Raw genomic sequence first — 24,807 nt, 5'->3', positions numbered from 1 at the left:
GTGTGTGTGTGTGTGTGTGTGTGTGTGTGTGTGTGTGTGTGTGTGTGTGTCAGAGATAATACATATTAATTACAGGCTCTATCTGAAGAGTGCTAATGAATGCTGTGGTTAGCAGCAGTTTAAATGAGCTAATGACACGGCAGCTCATTTACAGACACACACACTCGCACAGCGTTGCTTGGTGATACAAATCTCCTTTCCTGTGGGTGAAGAGTTGGAAGTTATTCTTTTGACAGTGTACATTGTTTCCTACGTAGTCCATCAACAAATATAGTCCGTTTGTCCTGAGCAGACTTTTAATCTGACCTGATTGAATTTATTAATTTCCTCCAAATGCACAGCTCAACACTCACTGTTTTTGAACTGGCTCACTATATGATGACACTGCATTTTCGTATACTATTTTGCACTGTGACATACGTTACGTAGTTATAAACACATAAAGCCTGAAGGCCTTCTGCCTCTAAGTCTGAAAAATGTTCATCAGAGAATGGAGGATGTGAAAGTTGAGTTCAAACAACTTTATTTATCCCTAAAGGGCAATTCAATTTTGCAGTCAACCAGTCACATAAAAAAAAAAAAACAGACAAGAATAAACACCATTGCAATCATTCAATCAACCAACATGTCAGTAGCTATGATCTACATGCAAATGCTCTAAGTGAGACATAATCACTGTGTGTCTGTGTCCAGGTGCTGGTCCATGCCATAACGGAGCATGTGGAAGATGCAGGGGTACACTCAGGAGATGCCACTCTAATGCTACCAACCCAAACTATTAGCCAGGGGGCACTAGAAAAGGTAAGTTAAGCCTCAGCATTCACACTCAAACCATATCAATTATACTAGCATTTTATTTGAAAGACCCAATTGATATTCCATGGGAAATCAGTAGTTTCTCTCATGTGTTGTGTGCATTTAAACAAGTACATTATGCACAAAAAATGCTCTCCATTTGTGTATTTAGAGATATTATGGGATGAAACTGGTCAAGACAGCCTTACAAATGTTGTGTTCTTTTTTCATTGCTCTCAGGTTAAGATTTCCACCCGGAAAATTGCGCAAGCATTTGAAATTTCGGGGCCCTTTAACACTCAATTTCTGGTTAAAGGCAATGATGTTATGGTAGGTAATAACTCTCGAGGTATGACTAAATGATAGATCGACATTTTCACACCTGGATGCAGCAAATGAAATTCACACCCAAATTGAAATCACCTTGTGTTCAGAATAATTTGCAAAGGTGGATGGATTTTATGATCAATGTTGTTGCCTTCAGTTTTGAAGTTCCAGCTACACCACACAAACAGGAAATGTGCATGTACTTACTCTGGCCAAGATGTTTGTGTTTTGTGAATTTACATAACTGCACTGAGTGTGTATATTTTTTGATTAGCCTTAGCCAATTTGTGCACTGATCTATCTGCAAAAATGGGTGTCTTTTTGCTTTTTGGAAATTACTCTTTGTGTTGTGTACCCTTTTAGGTGATAGAGTGTAATCTGCGGGCATCACGCTCCTTCCCTTTTGTATCAAAAACAATCGGTGTGGACTTTATCAATGTGGCAACAAAAGTAATGGTGGGAGAGCCTTTGGATGAGGCCAGCCTGCCCTCGCTGGAGAGCCCCATCATCCCTATAGACTACGTAGGCATCAAGGTAAGTAGAGAAACTGAAATAACTGTGCACAGAGATTGAATGGATGGATGTATAGATAAATAAATAAATAAGACGTTGATAGCATTATAAGTAAGTAAGGACTTCTGACTCATGGCTTAAACACAAACATCCTATACAATGGGCTACCCTTTGAAATGCACCAGTGTAAGCAGGGATTCGATGCAGAGATAATAATCTTGATGGGCATTTTTCACAGAAGACTTTTTGACATGTCACAGTAGTCCAAAAGTACAAAAGGGTTTACTTTTCCTTTTATTTAGTCTTCATTGTCCAAAGCACTGGTATAAATAATAAATGGAATTCAGCCATCATTCACTTTAGGTGCTTCAGTTTGAGGGTCTTGGTATTGTGCATGCTGGCTCATTGTCACACTGTCAAGTCTTACTGGTACATGGAGCCATTATTAATGTTATTGGTAACACCTGTGCTTTTCTTTCTATGAAGTCTACTGAGAAAAGGGCCTATTCTCTTGCCCAAACTACTATCTGTGCCACGTTTAGCAACAAGAACTTAGAGTGAATCAGCACTATGTCAGACAGGGCTATCAGACTAAGCTTTTCTATTATGTTAAAACATTTGTTTCAGGCTTCAAGAAGGGATTTGTTTTGATTTTGTTAAAGATGTGTTTACATAAGTATCTGTTTCATTTTTTGCTTATAATCATTGCGTTCATGCTGGCAGGTAAAGACTAACGTGAGTACAGAAAAGTACATGGAGCATTTGGCTAGATGAAGATGGGCGCACCTGTGCCCATCTTTGCTATTTAAACGACACAGGCGCTGGATGGGAAATTGACAACTGCGTCGGTCTTAAACTAGCAAAGACACTTGTGTCGGGCTTTGCGCTGCGCCGGGTGCAAGACAGGGCCCCAAGTCTTGAATGTAGAAAGTAACACTGGGGCCCCGTTTATGGTTGGGCTTACGGGTCAAGCAGGTTTTACTTTTCGCCTTACATGATTAAACATCCTGTGATGACAAAGGATTTTTAATGATATACAATGTGTTTCAAAGGGTTTTTATATGCCGATGAATAAAGTAATTTACTCTCAAAGACTTGAGAGATTTAATGGCGAGTTTAAAGGTAATAACTACTTGTTGTATAAATGTGACTTTAAAATGTTTCTTATCCTAATAACCATGTCTCCGAACTTCTTACAGCCTGATGTATTATGTATGGTCGGAAAATGACTTCCCATGTAAAGAGCCTTACATGTACTGTATGATATCTTAATAGATATTGCTGGTTCCGCTAGTACAGCTTCCATTGGATCACATAACAAAGACAGCAATTATTGCTCTACCTAGGAATGATGGGGGGGGCGTAGGTTCTTTCTGGGAGGCTTACTTCTTAGATTGGGTATGAGAGAGTTTACGTGTCGCCAGCTGTTCCAAAGCTATTTTTTTCCAAAGTAATTTCTTCCTCTAATTACAACAGAGCTGTTGTAACAATGGCGGTAGTTTGGAGCCAATCACGCAGGTATAATCCCCCACTCTTCCTCACCACCTAAAGTTTTCAATTTATAGTCTGCACAGTGGTGAGGAATATTAATCAGAGCTCTGAATACTCAAGGCACCAGGCTTAAAAGCCTTCCAGAGTTTACTTGGGAGTCTATGATACAGACTTTACACGCCCTGACTAATACAGGCCTTGCTGGAAACCCTGCCACAATTTATGACAATTGTTTAAAAAAAGTAGTTCTAGTTTCTTTCTTCATGAACACATTTTTGCTGCCTCAACATCAAGCCCCCCCTGTAAACACACTGATGTCTGAAACCATTATCCAGCCTTAGTTGCCTGAAGTGTGTGACATTAGCCTGTATCCACACTGCCGTCACTGTATCGTCATCACAAGGCACAAGTCATTGCCACCCAGAGAGAACTTCTTCATTTATCTGTCTCATTTCCTCTCATCCTGTTGCTCTTGCTGTCTTTATTCTCTCTCTGACAGGCCCTAATTTAAGGGCCATGTTTTATTTTCACTAACAAATTCCCATTGTGTAATTTCTGTCTCTATATACAAACTCATAGGAACAATAAAACTGTTGCATTTATGATACTGAGAGGGAGAGGAGCAAGTGGCTTTAGTGGTTTGGTGTCCCCAGTGCACACTTATTGTCTAAAGTAAAATAACTTCCAACTGTTGCATGTGTTGTCCCCTTGAGCGTGGCATGCAAGACATTATGGTGACTTCTGAAATAGATGCATTCTAAGCCCAATTACTCTAGAAAAAGGTCATGTTAATACCACATAAGTGTTTTTGACATCTTTTAAACTTTTTGAGGGATTGGTTGAAGTTGTATCCTTTTTGTCTGACTTTCAAACAGCTACTGTACAGTGGGGATGTTAATGGTAAAGTCAGCCACTTTAGCCACTTTAAATGGTTTTCTGAACAAAAAGACATTTTGTTGAATCCAGGCATTACACCCTACCTCGATGGTGTTTTAAGTCTCCAACGTCGAGGTCCGGGTAGCTAACCTAACCTTAACCCTAAACATAACCATTGCCGCGCTGCCTGGAAGGCGACGTTGGGGGCTTAAAACACCAAACACCTACACCCTAACAACCACCTAGAATCACCAAAGCAACAACACCAACTTCCTTAGCATCAACACTTAAACCTAGCACCAACTAGTAATGCTAATGCACCACCCCAGGTACCCTAGCACCCACTTGCAACACCTTAGCAATGCCAAAAGAACCTACCTGAGGCACCCTAGCAACTACCTAGTACCCACGCATACCTATCTTCTAGCTATTTAAAGTTCACCCTGGAATTCACACCAGAAATACTAGCAAACACGTAGCATTGACCATCTAGAAACCTACCAGTAATCACCCAGCAATGTCGTAGTCATGACCTACGAAAGCCCTACCAAACCCCTGGTAATGCCCTACAATACCAACCATTTAGCTCTCCTTAGCACACCGATTCCAGGTGAGTTTTCAGAAAATTGAGCCTTTCTAGTTGTTTTGTTAGCATATCAAAATATCCATCATCAGTAAAAATGTGGAAATTGTTTTTCAAAAATCTGTAAGTACAAATGTAGTTGTTAATTTTCCATTCAGCTGCAAAGATAAAGACATTTACACAGGTGCCACTTCGGCGTCTAACAAGGCCCATAGTGAGCAACAATGCTATGTGGAAATGTGTTACTTTATTCATTTACTTCAGCTGGTACCCCAAGATAATATTGTTCATGTTGTGGAGCTTCACAATTCTGTCTCTCAGGAGTGAGCAGTCGGTGTGGTATAGAGCGATGGGGAAGCAGTGTTTGTGTGTGTGCTGGTAGGATGCTGTGGTTACATAGCCTTGGTTATTGTGTGACAGTCACATACATTCTGTCCCAGAGATACACCATTATAACTGAGACCCTGAGGTTTTCATTATTCTGTTCATGAAAGCTTGTGTACGGTTTCTCATTTTCAGACAATTTAAATCTGTCTTTCTAACAGCTATTGTTAGTGGTTAGTTTTTCCACTTGCTTCACAGTTTTAAGTGTTTGCTGTAGATTTGGTTCTACAGTTGGTATGGTGGGTAAAATGGCCCCTTCTTTATTGGAATTATGTACAAATCCACTGTTCTGGCCCACAAGTAAATGTCTTTGTGGCACACATTTTCTGTATTTCACAAATTCTGCTCTTTTTATTGTAGTTTTGTGTCTCTTTTATTGTTATTATTAAAAGTTTGCTCTCACTATTATTCCCTCTATGTATGTGTTTCTCTCCCTCCATTTCATTTTCTTTCTTGGTTACATTCTGCCATTTTATCTATGCATACTTCACTCTCTCTGACTCCTTGAACAAAGCCATGATAAGCAATGCTGGTTCCTTGTCTGCATTCACTTCTCTTCGTCCCTTCTTACATTAGTATGCTAACATTACATTCAGCTGATTAGATAGCCTGCTTCAAGGATGACTCCCCCCTAGTGGCCCTTGCCTGTACGTGTGTGTGTGTGTGTGTGTGTGTGTGTGTGTGTGCATATGCATATGCATGAACCACACAACGGCACACCACCTCTCTCTCTTCAAGGTAATGAGGGTTGTCTGCTTTTAAATGGAGAAATAAGAATGGCTTCCCACTTGGTGCCCCACTATTCTTAATTTGTCTGTAATACAATAACGAGAAACTACTGTCTTCGGCTCTTGTTCCTACACTTCCCTTTCAATCACTCTCCTCCCCGTCTCCTCTTTTAAAATGTATAATTTTATCTTTTCCTTTCCCTCTTTTCATTTTATTCTCTTTCCCAATTCCATTCTTTTCATCTTCCTTTAATTGTGAAGTTTATCTCTCCTGTCTTAACATTAATTAATTTTGTTCCCTCCTTTTATTCCATCTTTTCTTCTCTGAGGTCTTCTCATTTACCCTCGTCACTTGTCATTTAGTCTTCTCTTCCTCTCCTGTCCTTTCTGTCTTTTTTCCTGTTCTCTTTTCTCCTCCACACCCCCTCTCCTCTTCTGGCTCACCCTGCTGTTGCTCTATCACTCAGGCCACCTACTTCTTCTCAGTGTGGAGACAGCATGTCAAACAGGCTGTTAAAGCAACCCGTTGCCTACAGTTTGAGAAGCCTCCTTTCTTATCAGATTTTCCCTTTACTCCATCTTCACCAGCAGTTGTAGCACTAATTGCTTTAACTGTGTTACCATACCTCTCCCCTCTTTTCTCTGATATGCCCCTAATGTTTCATAGTTGAAGCAAAAGTGGTGGTTTGCATGACACAAAAATGTTAAATAGTATTTTAGTTTGTATTCATCAAACAGACATTAATTGCCATAAGCATATTATGCAACTGCCACAGGCGCATTCACCTTTTACTTTAAATGGATTGCAATATCTTTTTCAACTGTAGGTGGCAGCAGTGTAAATACCTTAAATTATTCCAATGGGCTGATGCCATTTATGTGGGGGATTATGCCACCTTTGTAATAGTTATTAGTTTTTTTTTTATCATGGTTAATTAACAGAAATGTGTATTTAAGCAACAGTCATAGCCAATGGTTACTGTCATTAGAACTGCCTTTTTGGTAAAGGGATTCAACTGACCAAATGACAGTGACTTGTAACTATTGGTTACAGCTAAAAAAAAAGGACATTTACAAAGAAAAAAAAGCATGTTGAAACAAATCTCTCCCTTCTTCCTCCAGGCACCCATGTTCTCCTGGCCACGGCTGAGGGATGCAGACCCTGTGCTTCGCTGTGAGATGGCCTCCACTGGAGAAGTAAGCCCCTTTGAGACGTACACAACCCATAGACTGTAAAAAATACATATTTATTTTCAATACATAGTCTTTTTTGTCATTAGTTACTCATGTGTGCTTCAATTGTTGTTTTTGATTGCAGGTAGCTTGTTTTGGACCAAACATTTATTCAGCCTTCCTGAAGGCTATGCTCTCCACAGGCTTTAAGCTACCGCAGAAGGGCATCTTGATTGGGATTCAGGTAAGACGACAGCCATCTGGAAGTCTTTGCCTCCTGTTTGTGTTTCCTTTTGGTGGCTCCTGCCCACAAGACACCAAATACAAAGGGCTTTCTGAACAGGTGGTATACATCTTTTAGGCTATCAGCTTCTTACAATGCCAACTTGGCACTCTCTAGTTGGTTTCACACTTAATCACACCTTAAATCATGCAACGCTAACAACTCTCATGCAACTAAAAGACAACAGCAACCAAGTGGCATTGTGTGTGAATGACCCAGAGAGGTTGAACTATCAGTGAGCAGAACTGGTGATGCCCCTCAGATGAGTAAATCTGATGGTGTTATACCACAATGAATAAGAGATACTACCCAAACATAAATCTCAATAAGTATCCAAACAAACAATAATCCTCAATATAAAATATCCCACAGTGATGAGAAACATCTCACAAAATGACTTAACTAGCTAAATGCTGAACAAAAAGTGTTGATCTCATCAACTAAGTGCAATAACCATTTCTGGATAAACTTGCCGCAGAAACCTCTCTCAATCCTTTTTTAAATCCTCAGCTGCAGAGCACTGTATTTTTTAATGACACCACGTCACATGGGTTGTGGTAATTAAGTCGTGCTGCCACCCTAGGTTGCCAAACTGCGAGTCTGACTAATGCAGCGTTAACAAAACTCTCACAACACTAGCTGTATAATTGGTGCTCTTGGGGAACAGGTCCACATACCTGGGGTCACATATGCACCAACAAGGCTGACAAGCAGCAACACTTTACACACAGATGTTATTTACCTCCAATAGTTTTGAGAAAGTTTGTGGTAGGAGGATTAAAACAGTCTCGCATTCATTTTGCAATTTTGGGACGCAATCATCAATATTTATATATTAACAATGGATTAGATGCCAACAATGATGTGAAAGGGGGAAACTCAGAAAATTATTGGTCGACTGCAGTCCCCCTCAGCTCAAAAGTGCTTTTCTTAGTCTTTCAGCTAATTGTTTGGGTTCAGTCTCACCACTTTCATCAACCTCATTTCCAACAGCAATGAGCTGCTCACTGCGCAGCACCAAACTGCAGATGGGCAAAGTTAGCAACTTGCTGGTGGAACATTTAGCAGCTAAAGAGACAGATATTTCCCAAAAAGAGCTCGTAGAAAGTAACAAAAAAAAAAAGACAACAGCTAAAAGGAGTGTGAATATCGGACTTGCATTTGTTAGGTAACCAGAAATACGACTCCAAACGAATGCTACAGTTCTAAATTAGCAACTGTTTGCCAACAAGTTAACCGTATCAACTTAAAAAGTAATAAGTCAGTTTTGTTTTTCGGCTGGTTTCAACTGCCCTATTATGCCGCAGCTCCTAACTGGCCGAACAAATCTGTTAATGCAGGTATTTCGTGCAACACACATTGGTTGCATCATTTAACGGAAGTTAATTTATGCTCATAGCACACACTTAATACATCATACCGACGTGCAATGTGTCATATAACACAGACATAGTAAGGTAGGCTGCAGAATATACAAAGAATATCATATTATTTCATAGTGGTTTTGGTGAGACGGTAGTAATTTTAGCAAGCATATTGTTTACTTAGCTGAAGGGCACCCAGTTTGAGCATAATGAGTTGCAAATCAGCAGCAAAAACTCACAAAGGAGTTTTCAGCACTTTCAGTATGTTTGGTGGAATTTATTAAGTGGGTCATTTGAAGTTGATGTCTAACAACATAAATGCAATATAACATAAATTACAAAATGATATTTTTTTTATTATTTCTTTACATCCTGTGTTGGTTGTGTGACAAATATAAAACATGTGTATGTGCAAATGTATCAAATTGGACATAGTTTAATTATGTATGTTTTTATAGACAGTCCACCATTGAAAAAGCTGCTCCATAGCACTCCATATTGCTCATACTCTGTTTGGGAACCTGTTGATAAGATTTACTAGATATACAGTATGTACGGCAAGTAAAGGGGTCTGACCATTGCACAAAATGACTACTGGTTTGAAAAGGGGACCAAGAGATGAGGGGACATTTAAAACTAAATAGACAAACTGTACGTGATGGACTTTTTCTCCTACAATTCCTACTACCATTTTGGATAAACAGAGAAAACAACATGAAAAGCACTTCTTTCTTCTGTGTTTCTAATCCTGCTTTTTGTTTCTTTCTGCTTCCCTCCTATCCAGCATTCGTTCCGACCCAATTTCCTGGCTACAGCCCATCAGCTGAAAGAGGAAGGATTCAAGGTGAGTGTTGAAAGCTTGTATGTCTTAAACACTACAGACCAGACTTCTCATTGAAAATCAGATTTTCAACTCTTTTTGATGGAGTTTCCTGCTTCTTTTGCTTCTCCTCCTTATTAAAAGATTTACATTAATCCCCTCAATATTGTTTATGACATTCTGTATATGATGTAATGTTGCCTTATTTCTGTCCTCCAGCTCTATGCTACTGAAGCCACTTCTGCCTGGCTGTGGGCCAATGATGTGCCTGCCACTCCAGTTGCCTGGCCTTCTGATAAGAGAGGAGACAGCAGTTTGCCCAGTATTAAGAGGTTGGGAAATACTTTTGAACAATAAATTTATGTTTTAATTCTTTTGACACATTCAAGGAAACATGGAAAACAAACCCAGCTAATGTGAAACTCTGAGGCTAAGCCATGCTTATGGTTTCCTGAGGCAGTGCTTAATACATAAATTGTAAAACTGCCTTAAGATCTAAGGGCATAGCCCCTTCATTATCTCTGTCATATGCTGATGAGAACAAAGAAGATGTAGCAGACGTCCAAAGTGCATTAGCCAGAATTAGGGCTTGAATAGGAATGATGAGGAAAGTCTTGTCAGAGAAATGTCAAGTCAAGTTTGTGGAAATGAGAAAAGTAGCTGAAGCATCTTGGTTTGCATTTGCACATGGCCACCAATAAAGCAAACATATACCTTGTACTTTATCATTCAAACTAATTTTAGTTGATTGCACTTAAAGTGAAGCTAACTGCATTTATTCCAGTCATTGTTCAGGTGTCAAAAGAACAACATTTTTTGTTCTAGCAACATAGAATAATTGTAGCAGGCTGACTGCCATTTTCAGGTAATGATTCCACAAACAAGTTGTGATCCTACTACAATGAAGCCGTCTGGACCATATGTTTGGGAATTAGCTTGTGAAGAAGAGGCTGTAAAGGGAATTTAATAGGTCTAGACCAAAACAACACAGACAGATACACATAGGGCTGGCAGGCATCAGCTGTGTGTGAGGTTGCATAGAGGCCAACTCTTTATAGAAAGGAACATGACCTTTGTTGTTACCGTTGTCTGTCCTCCATATTTTCTTTTAGAATTCAGCCCTCATTCAATGCTGTCTGTCAAAGGCCTTCAAATGAAAAAAGCAACACAGCCAGGGCTTTACTGTGTGTGTATGTGTGTGTGTGTGTGTGTGTGTGTGTGTGAGTGAGAGACGGAAAGAGAGAGATGCTATAAGTATTATATTCAAGAGGTAAACTCAATTATTTCAACCACTGCTAAAATAGGGGGTAATATTAGGTTAATTATCCTATATGTATTTTTCTTCTTTTTTTTGTTAAGTTATGTGTTGCTAGTCACTAGTTGCTCTGTGTCATTTTTTGCTGGGCAGGTCGCATACAATCAGCTTGTCTAAGCTATTTTGACGGAACCAGTTAACAGTTTTATATAAGGGCTTCAGTGAGAGCCATCGGGGCACAATGGTGTGGACTACAGAAGCAAATCAATGCGCTGAAAGTGGCTAACAGCTGTAAAGATTTAGGGGTTGATTTTCAAGGGGATCAACAATACAAACTGTAATTACAGGAAACTTATTTATTTTTTAGTGTGCAATATGACATTTGTTTAATTATGTTGTCTCCGACACTGTTTTTATAGACTCATCAGCGAGGGTCATATTGACCTGGTGGTCAACCTGCCCAATAACAACACTCGCCAGCTGAAGGATAACTTCCTCATCCGTAGAATGGCTGTGGACCACGGTGTTCCCCTCATCACTAATCATCAGGTCAGTGAATGTCAAACTACTAGTGACTGGGGAAAACTTACATTTACATACATATGTCTGTCTCTCTCAGTTGATGTGCTTCAGCTTAATGTTTTTTTTCTGCGTATATTAGGTGGTGAAGCTGTTTGCAGAGGCTATTCACCATGCAGGTGACCTTGACACTACCAGCCTCTTCCACTACCGGCAGAAAGAAAGGCAACGAGTGGCTGACCAGCAGGGCTAATGGAAGCTTCCCTCCATTTCCTTTGGTTTCCTTTGTAAAACAGCAGCATTAATTGGGAGGAAATGTTCATAATACGGTTTTCAAAAATTCCTTCTTTTTAACCATCCCATGGGGTCAAGAGTTATTTTAGTGCTAGGAATTTCAATCTGTCAGGAGTTTTCTAAACCAAAACACAATAATTAAACAATGTTGATGCAACCTAACAATTTGGTACCACTGTTTAATAAGGGGTTTATAAGTTGTAACTAATGGTTCTCTGGTAAAATCTCTGGTTGGTGTTTATCCTCCAGCATGCTTGTAAATGTTAATAATTAAGAAAGGGTTCTTACGGTAATTCAAGTCTGGCATTGTAAATATTAGTAAGCTCTGAAGAAAATGGATTGTGGACCAGATGCTCTGCAGATTTTTCCTACAAGGTCAGAGGTCAAACAGACCCTTCCAGGAAACCTGAACAACTTAGTTTTTTTTTTATTGCTAAACGACAGTGGTCACAACTGAAGCCACATGAGTAAAACTAACTACAGTCTGCATTACCAACAGTCACCTGAGTTAAACAGTTCACATCACCTGCAAAACTCATTCCAAGCAACACAACTCTTCACACGTCTCAAAACAGGCTCAGAGCAGCCAAACACTATGAACAATCCTCACTGAGACAACACACACTGTCACTCAGAACACACTGAGTAAAAACACTAGCATCAAACACCAATACAGAAATAAGAAACTTTTCATCTTTACAGTTTGAATAATTTAAGTGACTTCACACTAATCAATCAATTCTTTAAAGAAAAGAGTGATTCTAATTATATTTTTTCTGTTGTAATTTATGTAATTACTGGGAAAAAGTTACAAACTAGGTACTTGATAACAAAGAACATTGGATGTCCTGGCTTGCCATGCACCTGCATCATCTATAAATACAAATGAATGTAGTGTTTGCATTGCTTCCACCCCCATTACTTTCTGAAAAACAGTAAGTGTGCACTTTTACAGTAGTAAAGGTAGTGTTTTTCATGTTTTTATAGCTGTGTATGTAACCTCAGACATCTTACTGACATATTGGTATATTTGCTCTTTTACCTGTTCACTGTTTCTCTCTAACAGTACAGTGTATAACTGTTTCATTCTTATTTGGTGTTTCTTTATTTCCAAAAAAAAAAATCTCTGAGCTTTCCATGTATTCACTATCAAGTCTAAAACAAGACACTTGCTTCAGCTTTCAACTGAAATTGCAATTAGCACTGTTTGAAATGCACCGGGCTGAAATTCATTCTGTTTTGAATGTGTGGTTAACAGTTTTGACAGCAGTGTGTTAGCATTTGAACAAAATGCTGTAAATCCACAGTGTTGTGCAGGTTGTGGTTAAAGCTATGAGATACATGTGTAGAGTTTTGAAAGCTGTGTTCAAGCAATGAAAAACAAACTAGAGTTTGGTCCACATGAACTGCCACTGTGCAGACTGTAGTTAGTTGTCCACATGTAGCTCCAGTTGTGCCCGCTGTCGTTTAGCAATCACAAAAAACTGTAGAGACAAAACAAGTGTCATATTGGAGGAGGATTAACACCAGCCAAAGAAAAGTTTCATAACCTGCCAATCCAAACGTTCCTATTAATGGGTTATAAGTAAGCCATAAAGCATTGAATGAAATATTATTAATAAATAGTTATAACCTCTAACCCCCTTATAAATCGTGTTATTTATATAACATAATTATTACAATGCGGTACCATTTCACTGATTTAAATCCATAAGAGCAGTGTTGCTGGTGTGTTAGTGGGTTCTCTTTCTTTTTCTTTTTATGAACATTTTATTTTTATTTTTGGGGGCTCTGTGAATGTGATGCAATGACATGTTTCCAACTTCTTCCTGTGCTCATTGTATTACCAGTGGTTTGGCCAGATTCCATTTTATTAATTTGGTCCCATTCATTTTTGTTTTAGACTTCAAATGATGTGGAAATGTATTATATAGTAGACATGTACTATATGCATGACTTTTAAAGAGCTGTAGATATGGTAGCTGTAATGAAGGTCATTTTTGATAAGAAGGAACTTTTATTTTTCAACCCCAAGCCTTAAAGTTTGAAGTTAATGACAAGCAATCTGTTTATATATTTGGAGTTATGTGTATATACTGTATGTTTCAAACTGAATCACAAGTGCATTTAACTATACACTGTATAGCAATAATCCCCCACTCTTACATGTTGTTTCTCTTCATGGTTATCTCTTGATGTTTGTGTTGTATAAGAATCCACTGAAACACAATGAGGTCTTATCTCACGTCTGCCTGTGTGTCATTGTGTGCATGTTTGTGTTTGCACTGGACAGTCGGCATGCTTTCCCTCCGACACCTGATTTAAAAAGTGCATTCACACACAACACAATACAACTGCATTGGAACAAGAGATGGTGTACTTTTACGCACTAAGTTAAAGAACAGTTTGGTACAAGAGGTTAATTAAAAACTAGAAAATGCGTTTCATATATATATATATATATATATATATATATATTCTAAGAGTTGAAATACATTGCTAAAAAGCTAAACTGTAATACTATCAAAAGTGGAATCTCAAATGAACTGACTAAAAAGGCTGAAAGAAGAAATACTTTGTATTATTATCAGACATCCATAACATAGAACCAAAAAGCATCACCCTAAAGAGCTGAGAGGTGAAATACATTGCCTGAAAAAAGGGGGGCTGAATGAAATTGCATTGAAAAAGCTGCTAGATGAAATGCATTAATCACAAGCATGTTAAAAAAAAACAATAAGTAAGGCATGGAAAATGCAGATTTTTATTTTATATATGAACTGAAGTTTACTGAAAGGTACTTTCAATGAAAGTGTAAGGTCCTTGAAGTTATTTTGTCAGACATACTGTAGGTACTGTCATACTTAAGTCCTGACATTGTGTACATAAAGACAATGGCATAACCCCAGTTGAACTAAAGCACTTATTTGAAAAAGTAGGTCCATTCCTAGTTTTTTGTTAACATAGTGGCTGTTGGGGGCTTTTATTTTGAAAACAAGCGTGTTCCTGAGCTTTCTGCAAGGATGTAGTTACTTTCTAACGCTCTTATACTGAAAAACTAGGCCCATGATTTGTTGCCTATAAACATACATTCAAGGTTGAGGCTTTAATTTTGAAAATCCTGGCTTTCATGTTATGATGAAGTTACCAGCTTGGGCCATTATTTTGAAAATCAGAAATGTGTGTGTGTGTGTGTGTGTGTGTGTGTGTGTGTGTGGAAAGTTTATATATGACCTGAAGTTTACTGAAATGTACTTTCAATGAAAGTATGGTCTTTGAAGTAACTTTTATTTTGAGTAATAAGGTGCTGCTATTATAACATTTCAAACGCGTGGACGCGTGTGTGTCTTGAGCCAGATTAAGGACCACCTACTGAACTGTGAGCGGAACTACATTTGTTTTGGATGTATTGTCATACATGTGTGACTATGTGTTGGGGCAATATAAGAAGGTTCAGCAGAAGAAAATGTTGTGACATCTAGCTTTTGACATCAGAAAGGCAGCCCATAAGTGAACTCAACATTCCAGGGTCTGTAGGTCTGTCCACAGCACCACTGTGTACACAGCTTGCAGTGTGAGCCTGACTGGTCAAAGCAGCGAGTGTAAAACAGTTTAATTTACTATAAATTCTTTACAATATAAGTCCTGTTATTTTTTTATTTAAAAGCTTTTATCAGGAAATGTTGGGTCTTCATCAGCAGTAACTTAACACGACTCCTATAAGCGAACATGAAACATAAAATAAAGCAATTTTCAGTGATTCAGTGAATTTTCAAGATTCAGTTGGAAGCTACAAATGTACTGAGAGCTGAACACACTGAGACTTTTAAAAACAATTTCTCTTTTATTGTGTAGGCTTCTGGTCTTCTGTGCAATTATTAAATAATATTAGTAATAAATTATTCATTATTATTCCAAATACACAAACACACACACACAATATATGGCACCCCTTCTCTTCTCTGCTTCTCTTCATAGTCATCAGATTCATCTAGCAACCCTTATAGAACTGGCTCAGGTTTGCCTTGGACCAGCTCTTAGTTATGCTGTTATGGTTTTAGACTGCCGGGGGACTTCCTTTGACACACTGAGCTCCTCTCTCCTGTCTCTTTCCATCTGTGTGCATCCATGTCCCAGAAATGCTTGTTACTAACTTAGCTCTGGGGAGCTTATTCCCCGGAGTTCTTGTTTTTTTTGCCCCACAATTTTTTTTTTCCCTTGTTACACCCTGCTATGCCCTGCAACGCCCTGCTACACCCTGTAACGCCCTGCAGCGCCCTACTACGCCATGAACTTCTATTTCTAGTCATAGTTCCATTATCTTTATTTTGACTATGATTGCCACTGTTCATCACACCCCCAACCGGCACCGTCAGACACCGCCTACCAAGAGCCTGGGTCTGTCCCAGGTTTCTCCCTAAAAGGAAGTTTTCCTCACCACTGTCACACTATGGTAAATGCTTGCTCTTGGGGGAATTACTGGAATTGTTGGGTCTTTGTAAATTAAATTTGTAATAGAGTGTGGTCTAGACCTACTCTATCTGTAAAGTGTCTTGAGATAACTCATTATGATTTGATACTATAAATAAAATTGAATTCAATTGAACTGAATGTGGTGTCATTGTTCATATTACTGTCTGTCATTGTAAATTTTCTATCTGGGGAAAAGTGCAGTGTCATGGTATAGGAAAAGAGCAGTTGGTCCTTTCAGCTGTAATCAAGCCTTGCCCTGGCTTTGATGTTTAATTAGAACACCTGGTTGTTAATTAACATCTTTATATACTGAGCACTTTATATAAGGAGCACTGTTGAGCCTCCATTCAAAGAAACCTAAGAAAAGCCAAAACAATACATGGGATCAATATAATGACCTCACCATGAGCCCCATAAGACATTTCAAACATATTAATATATAATTTGTGTGTTTAAAAAAAAACAATCTGGGCATATCAGCGATTTGAAAAACTGGTACGCTGTGCTTTCTTCCAGAAAAGATGAAGAGGAGCCATCATGTCTTAAAGAGCTGAACATATTAATATTTGAATGGTTTTTGAAGCTGAATGTATGCAGAAGATAGAGACAACCAAAATAATGTACGGAAGTAGAAGAATAACTAGAAAATTCTTGCTAAATTGCCAAAGCTAAACTGGATTGCTGGCATAATTGCGTAAGAACAAGGTGAAGTAGTGAGAATAGTTGGAAAAGTGGGAATGGTTTTAATTAGTATGAATTTCATTGAAATGTTGAATAATACCAATAATGTATTAAACAAAAGTGGAATATGTTGAGGTTTCTTTTAAACAAAAAGTCATAGTATAGGTATGTTGAATGAAGTCAAATAAAAGTCAAAGTATAGTATATTGGAAAAGTAATAAAAAAAGTCCCAGTATAGTTTGTGGGGAAAATTCATGAAAAAGACATATGTTGAAAAAAGTCATAAAAAAGTCATAATATAGTATGTCGAGAAAAGTCATAGTATAGTATGTCTAAAAAAGTGAGGAAAACATCATAGTATGGTATATCGAAAAAATGCATAAAAAGTAAGTCATAACATAGTATATTAAAAATAGTCATGTATGTAAAAAAAGTGATAAAAATGTCATAGTATATTATATGGAAAAAAAGTCATATTATAGTAGGTGAAATAAGTGATAAAAATGGCAAAGTATAGCATGTCGAAAAAAGTAAAAAAGTCATGGTATGTCGAAAACAGTGATAAAAAGTCATTGTATAGTATATCGAAAAAAGTCATAGTATAGTATGTCGAAAAAAAGTCACAGCTTAGTATGTCGAAAAAAGTGATAAAAAAGTCACAGTATAGTATGTTTTAAAGAAGTGATAAAAAAAAATCATAGTATAAGTATGTTTTAAAAAGTGATAAAAAAGTCATAGTATATTGTATCGAAAAAATCATAGTATAGTATGTTGAAAAAAGTCATAAAAAGTCATAGTATATTGAAAAAAGTCATAGTATAGTCTGTCGAAATAAGTGATAAAGTCAAAGTATAGTATATCGAAAAAAGTCATAGTATAGTATGTCATAATGTCATAGTATAGTATGTGGAAAAAAGTCATGAAAAAGTCATATTATAGTATGTCGAAAAAAGTCATAAAAAAGTCATATTATAATACATCGGAAAAAAGTCATAGTACAGTATGTCATAATGTCAAAGTATAGTATGTAGAAAAAAGTGATAATAAAGTCATAATATAGTATGTCGAAAACAGTCATAAAAAAGTAATAGTATATCAAAAAAGTCATAGTATAATTTGTTGAAATAAGTGATAAAAAGTCATAGTATAGTATGTCGAAAAAAAGTCATAGTATAGTATGTTTAAAATAGTGATGGAAAAGTCATAGTATAGTATATCGAAAAAAAGTCATTATAGTATGTCAAATAAGTGATAAAAACTCAAAGTATAGTACGTCAAAAAAAGTCAAAGTATAGTATGTAGAAAAAAAGTGATAAAAAAGTGATAATATAGATTATCGAAAAATGTCATAGTATAGTATGATGAAATAAGTGACAAAAAAGTCATAGTTATGTCAAAAAAAGTGAAGAAAAGTCATGGTATAGTATATCGAAAAAAGTCAAAAAAGTCCATGTATAGTATGTCGAAAAAAGTCATAAAAAAGTCATAGTATAGTATGTAGAAAAAAGTGATCATAAAGTCATAATATAGTATGTCGAAAAAAGTCATAGTATAGTATGTCAAAAAAAGTAATAATATAATGTCGAAATAAGTGATAAAAAAGTCATAGTATAGTATGTCGAAAAAAGTCATAAAAAAGTCATAGATAGTATGTAGAAAAAAGTGATCATAAAGTCATAATATAGTATGTCGAAAAAAGTCAAAGTATAGTATGTCGAAAAAAGTGATTCAAGTCATTGCATAGTATGTCGAAAAAAGTCATAAAAAAGTCATAGTATAGTATATCGAAAAAGTCAGAGTATAGTATGTTGAAATAAGTGATAAAAAGTCATAGTATAGTATGCCGAAAAAGTCATAGTATAGTATGTTGAAAAAAATTCATATTATAGAATGTCGAAATAATTGATACAAAAAGTCAAAGTATAGTATGTTGAAAAAAGTGATGGAAAAGTCATAGTATAGTATATCGAAAAAAAGTCATATTATAGTATTTCGAAAAAGTCAAAAAAGGCAATGTATAGTATGTTGAAAATAGTCAGAAAAAGTCATATTATAGTATGTCAAAAAAAGTCATAGTATAGTATGTCAAAAAAGTCATAATATAGTATGTTGAAAAAAGTCATAGTATAGTATGTCGAAAAAAGTCATGAAAAAGTCATAGTATAGAATGTCGAAAAAAGTGACAAAAGGTCATAGTTATAGTATGTCAAAAAAAGTGAAAAAAGTAATGGTATAGTATATCGAAAAAAGTCATAAAAATCCATGGTATAGATGTTGAAAAAAGTAAAACAAAATAATTGTATAAAATAAGTTTGTAGGAAAAAAGAAGAAACCGCGCCAGGGTTGAGGGGGGGTCAGGGTGGGCAATTGTCATTTACATATTGACATTGATTTTGGTCGACGTACAACCTAGTGCTGGGGTCTTTCCTCTGGCCCCTCATTCTCTTTTCAAACACACACACACACACTTGCACACAAACACACTTATACACAGGACTCACTTGTAAAAGAGATTTTAATCTCAATGTGATTTTTTCCCTGGTAAAATAAAGGTTACATAAAAAAAAAAAAAAAAGTATGTCAAATAATTCATGAAAAAGTCATAGTATAGTATGTCGAAAAAAGTTAAAAAAAAAATCATTGTATAATATGTCGAATAAAGTCATAAAAGAGTCATAGTATAGTATGTTGAAAAAAGTAAAAAAAAAAAAAAAAAAAGCCGAAAAACTTCATAAAAATGTCATAGAATATTATGTCGAAAAAAGTCATAGTATAGTATTTCGAAAAAAGTCATAGTATAGTATGTCGAAAAAAGTCATAAAAAAATTCATAGTATACTATGTTGAAAAAAGTCATAGTAGAGTATTTGGAAAAAAAGTCATAGTATAGTATGTTGAAAAAAGTCATAAAAAATTCATAGTATAGTATGTCGAAAAAAGTCATAGTAGAGTATTTGGAAAAAAGTCATAGTATAGTATGTCGAAAAAAGTCATAGTAGAGTATTTGGAAAAAAGTCATAGATAGTATGTCGAAAAAAGTCATAGTATAGTATGTCGAAATGAATCATAAAACGTCATAGTATAGTATGTCACATAAAGTCATAAAAAAGTCATAGTATAGTATGTTGAAAAAAGCCATAGTATAGTATACCGAAAAAAGTAAAAAAAATCAATGTATAGTATGTCGAAAAACTTCATAAAAAAGTCATAGTATATTATGTCGAAAAAAGTCATAGTATAGTATGTCGAAAAAAGTCATAGTAAAGTATGTCAAAAAATGTCATAGTATGTAGAAAAAAGTGATAAAAAAGTCATGATTTAATATATCAAAAAAAGTCATAGTATAGTATGACGAAATAAGTGACAAAAAAGTCATAGTTATGTATGTCAAAAAAGTGATAAAAAAGTCATGGTATAGTATATCGAAAAAAGTCATACTATAGTATGTTGAAATAAGTGATAAAAAGTCACAGTATAGTTTGTTGAAAAAAGGAAGAAAAAAGTGATAATATAGTATGTCGAAAAAAAGTCATAAAAAGTCACTGACTATGAAAGTCATAGTATATTAGTCGAAAAAAGTAAAAAAAATCATAGTATAGTATTTCGAAAAAAAGTCATAGTATAGTATGATGAATAAAGTCATAAAAAAGTCATTGTATAGTATGTCGAAAAAAGTCAAAAGTCATAGTATAGTATGTCGAAAAAAGTCATAGTATAGTAAATCAAAAAAAGTCAGTAAAATATGTCTAAAAAAAGTCATAAAAATTCACAGTAAAAAAATTATAAAAAAGTCTAGTATAAAGTAAATATAAAATATATATATAAAAATTTTATAATATATTAAAATATATATAAATATAAAAGTATAGTATGTTGAAAAAAGTGATAAAGTGATAGTATAGTATGTCGAAAACAGTGATAGTACAGTATGTCGAAATAAGTGATAAAAAAGTCATAGTATAATTTGTTGAAAAAAGTGATACAAAAGTCATATGTCCACAAAAAAAAATACAAAAAGTTTACTATTACTGACAAAAAGTCATAGTATACTAAATCGAAAAAAAGTCATAGTAACAATAGTAATATGATAGTAATATAGTACATGGAAAAAAGTGATAAAAAAGACATAGTATAGTACATGGAAAAAAGTGATAAAAAAGTCAAAGTAGTAGTAAGTAGTAAAGTAGTAGTCATTTTTTATCAATATGTTCCCAAAGGACTTGCGGTGCTAAAGATCAGATCATTTCACTTATGCCACCTATAGTTTAGGCTGTCTGAGCCTCTTTTCACAGGTCGCTCTCAGTGTCCGTTAATGGCAGCAGTCTGACACAGGTGATAGGTTGTTAGCTGATTACAGAGATCAAAGCGATCTCCTCTGTTTACAAACATGGCCACTGATTAGTAAGCATGACGCAGCATTTTCGCCAGACCGTCAAATTGCAACTACAAACAGTAATATGACGTTCGCTTGCCACTGCTGTGCCACTGTTGTAACACCTACAACTTTCATACAATATGGCTATTATTCAACTTTTCAAGATATATTAAAACAATTATCACCTTTCCACATTTCTTACTTCACCTTCTTCTTACACATTTTAACCAGCAATCCAGTTTAGCTTTATCATTAGCTTTTCAAATTTTTTTTCAATGAAATGAATACCAATTAAAACAATTCCCACTTTTCCAACTTTTCTCACTACTTCAACTTCTTGTTACAGATTTAAGCTATTAATCCAGTTTAGCTATTCAGCATTCACACGCATTTTCTGCAGGAAATGCATTTTCTAGTTATGTTTCCTCCAATACTGTTTTTATAGACTCATCAGCGAGGGTCATATTGACCTGGTGGTCAACCTGCCCAATAACAACACTCGCCAGCTGAAGGATAACTTCCTCATCCGTAGAATGGCTGTGGACCACGGTGTTCCCCTCATCACTAATCATCAGGTCAGTGAATGTCAAACTACTAGTGACTGGGGAAAACTTACATTTACATACATATGTCTGTCTCTCTCAGTTGATGTGCTTCAGCTTAATGTTTTTTTTCTGCGTATATTAGGTGGTGAAGCTGTTTGCAGAGGCTATTCACCATGCAGGTGACCTTGACACTACCAGCCTCTTCCACTACCGGCAGAAAGAAAGGCAACGAGTGGCTGACCAGCAGGGCTAATGGAAGCTTCCCTCCATTTCCTTTGGTTTCCTTTGTAAAACAGCAGCATTAATTGGGAGGAAATGTTCATAATACGGTTTTCAAAAATTCCTTCTTTTTAACCATCCCATGGGGTCAAGAGTTATTTTAGTGCTAGGAATTTCAATCTGTCAGGAGTTTTCTAGACCAAAACACAATAATTAAACAATGTTGATGCAACCTAACAATTTGGTACCACTGTTTAATAAGGGGTTTATAAGTTGTAACTAATGGTTCTCTGGTAAAAAAATCTCTGGTTGCTGTTTTTCCTCCAGCATGCTTGTAAATGTTAATAATTAAGAAAGGGTTCTTACGGTAATTCAAGTCTGGCATTGTAAATATTAGTAAGCTCTGAAGAAAATGGATTGTGGACCAGTGGTAGAGCGGTCACCTGCCAATCGGAAGGTTAGTGGCTCGATCCCTGGCCCTGCAGTCCCGTGTCGAAGTGTCCTTGGGCAAGACACTGAACCCCAAGTTGCCCCCGATGCTGCGCCATCGGAGTGTAAATGTGTGTGTTTATCTGATGAGCAGGTGGCACCTTGTACGGCAGCCTCGGCCACAGTGTATGAATGTGTGTGAATGGTGAATGGTTCCTGTACTATGTTAAAGCGCTTTGAGTAGTCGTTAAGACTAGAAAAGCGCTATATAAGAACAGTCCATTTACATTTACCAGATGCTCTGCAGATTTTTCCTACAATGTCAGAGATCAAACAGACCCTTCCAGGAATCCCGAACAATTTAAAAGACAAAACAAGTATCATACTGGAGCAGGATTAACACCGGCCAAAGAAAAATGTCTGAGAATCCACTGAAACACAATGAGGTCTCATCTCACATGTCTGCCTGTGTGTCAGTGTGTGCATGTGTGTTGTTTGCACTGGACTTGCATTAGAATCAGCGTGCTTTCCCTCCGACACCTGAGCCTCTGATTTAAAATGTCCATTTACACACAACACAATACAACTGCATTGGAACAAGAGATGGTGTACGGTTACGCACCAAGTTAAAGAACCATTTGGTACAAGATCAAAAAACATCTGTGTTAGGGTTTCTATCAGTAAAGTATGTAATGCCAACAGCATGCGTTTATAGATTCCAAAAAAAGAACAACCCTCTAAAACAGCTAAAGCTGACAGAAATGTGGAGTAACCTTTACAGCTTAGCTTTCTATTACTGGGGCCTCTGTGTAGATCCATGAAAATGCAAAAAACGTACATGTTTCAATAGCTACAATCAAATCAGAAGCATTGCCAATATTTACCATAAGAAATAGCCAGTAAAACTGACAACTGTGAACCATTGTCTTTATAGACACCTTACTCTTAACCCCCTTTACAGATCCATGAAACCATGTTCAAATGTTATTAAAGCATATTAAAATAATTCATACATATCAAGGGTATGATCATGTCATTGGGGCAAATGACAGAACACAAGAATAAACAACACATTGATTCCAATACACTATCCACCTAATACAAGGCTAATGCTATACCGTCTAAGTTATTTTGTGCCCCTGCTAGCATAACTGCTTCAGGTTCCATTTACAGGCATACAACTACAGAGACTGCTAATATCGATCTGCCTGCAAATCCTTGGCAACCTTTCTCCAACTATTGGACAAGTTTACCAGCCTCACTCCTCTGCCTCAGCTTTTGCAGGATATTAAGCAACATCCGCTGCATCCATTTATCCACTAGAGGACAAAACTGCTTCTTTCTCATTTGAGATTCCACACTCATTACTGCCACTCAGTGGTAGTGATGTTATGTCTAATACAGGAGCCCTAAGAAACAGCAAACTGCTACGTTCTGTCAGTGGACATGCAAGTGGTTTGCACTAGTCTAATCCACTAGGGGCTTCATCATTGTAAAGTTTACTCTCTCACACACACACACACACACACACACACACACACACACACACACACCTTTATTGGATCATTCACCTCATAACACAATAAACTGGAAGCTACTGTATTAAATACAGCACAAGGGCATCCACGCAGGGTCAGGCGGTTGCCTCCACACATGCTGTAGCATAATCTGACTCAAAATGTCTGCATGCTGTGCCACAATAATGCTTCATAAGTTTACACTACTCTCTAGACAATTGATTGGGAAAACATGGAGAGATTGTGCAGCTATATAGTCCATTAATAATCCACACAGTTTATCAATCAAGTTTATTTTGCCATTGACTGCAGATAAGAAGGCACAAAATGCTAAATGGGCCAAATGCTTTAGATCTTTACACTATAGTTAACATTTTAATAGTTTTTAGTTCAGTGTAATTTGTAGGGTATAATTGCAGTTTTCTTGGCTTTTGGTTTTGGCCAAGGACGTGAGAGCAGGAGTGAGAGAGAAAAAGAGATAATTAGTGAGAAATCTAAATATAGTCACGATTCTTTGTTATGTCAGACAGAATTGTAAAATGACACTTGATTTCCTTTGACTGGCTGTCACCCACAAAATATCAAATTCTGTATAAGCAAAGTCTCAAATCCTGTTCAGATGAGCTAATTCTACCCCAGCAGCCCAAGGCCATCAGAGTCACGATTCACTGCAGGTACAGTAACCAAGCAACAGGGCGGCTTGTGGTGTTCATTGCTGACAATAACTCCCAGGTAGACCCCTTTGTCTTGAGCAGTATGTCTGCAAATCCCACTTTGATTAAAGTGCAGTGTTGTTAAATCTAACCCTACTCTGTTATGAAAAACTGATTTTCTGCAAGGTCTTAGTTTCTATATGAGAAAAATGAAAAAGAAAATGAAAGAAATCACTGCAAACTGACAACCAACTAAACATCTATATTTCTGCTAAGATTAAGCTAAAACATTTTAAGTTTAGCGAAAGATTTACACTTCATCAAAGCTGTATGACTCCAGTCAATGACCTTGCATAGAGATGAACAAAAATATGAGGATCTAGGGTAAAAAGGGTATCTAGGGTAAAAAGAAACAGGAATTCCTGGTAAGATTTTAAATTATTGTATTGTATACAGATCTAAACTGTACCACACATACAAAAAGGCACACTCTGGTCAAACTTTAATAAAA

At 36.5% G+C, this 24,807-nt stretch overlaps 1 protein-coding gene and 1 long non-coding RNA gene across 2 annotated transcripts in view; both read left to right on the top strand.

Annotated features, from left to right (window-relative positions):
* Positions 1-11,756, top strand: part of LOC116050235 (carbamoyl-phosphate synthase [ammonia], mitochondrial-like) — a 32,579-nt gene extending 20,823 nt beyond the window's left edge. The window contains exons 12-20 of the mRNA XM_036004170.1: positions 694-801; positions 1,036-1,125; positions 1,486-1,656; positions 6,820-6,894; positions 7,016-7,114; positions 9,302-9,361; positions 9,557-9,669; positions 11,012-11,141; positions 11,254-11,756. Of these exons, the coding sequence (XP_035860063.1) occupies positions 694-801; positions 1,036-1,125; positions 1,486-1,656; positions 6,820-6,894; positions 7,016-7,114; positions 9,302-9,361; positions 9,557-9,669; positions 11,012-11,141; positions 11,254-11,364 (957 nt within the window). The 3' untranslated portion in view covers positions 11,365-11,756. The remainder of the gene's footprint in view (positions 1-693; positions 802-1,035; positions 1,126-1,485; positions 1,657-6,819; positions 6,895-7,015; positions 7,115-9,301; positions 9,362-9,556; positions 9,670-11,011; positions 11,142-11,253) is intronic.
* Positions 11,757-16,034: 4,278 nt separating this feature from the next.
* Positions 16,035-21,188, top strand: LOC118495641. The gene is made up of 3 exons (XR_004898128.1): positions 16,035-16,145; positions 16,862-16,864; positions 21,178-21,188. It is a non-coding gene; the product is annotated as an uncharacterized LOC118495641 (long non-coding RNA).
* The last annotated feature ends 3,619 nt before the right edge of the window (positions 21,189-24,807 follow it).

Source organism: Sander lucioperca, chromosome 8 (genome assembly GCF_008315115.2).
Source record: "Sander lucioperca isolate FBNREF2018 chromosome 8, SLUC_FBN_1.2, whole genome shotgun sequence".
In the NCBI taxonomy this organism is placed as follows: domain Eukaryota; kingdom Metazoa; phylum Chordata; class Actinopteri; order Perciformes; family Percidae; genus Sander; species Sander lucioperca.
The sequence above is the reverse complement of the archived record's forward strand: the minus strand, read 5'-3'. Positions and strand labels throughout refer to the sequence as shown.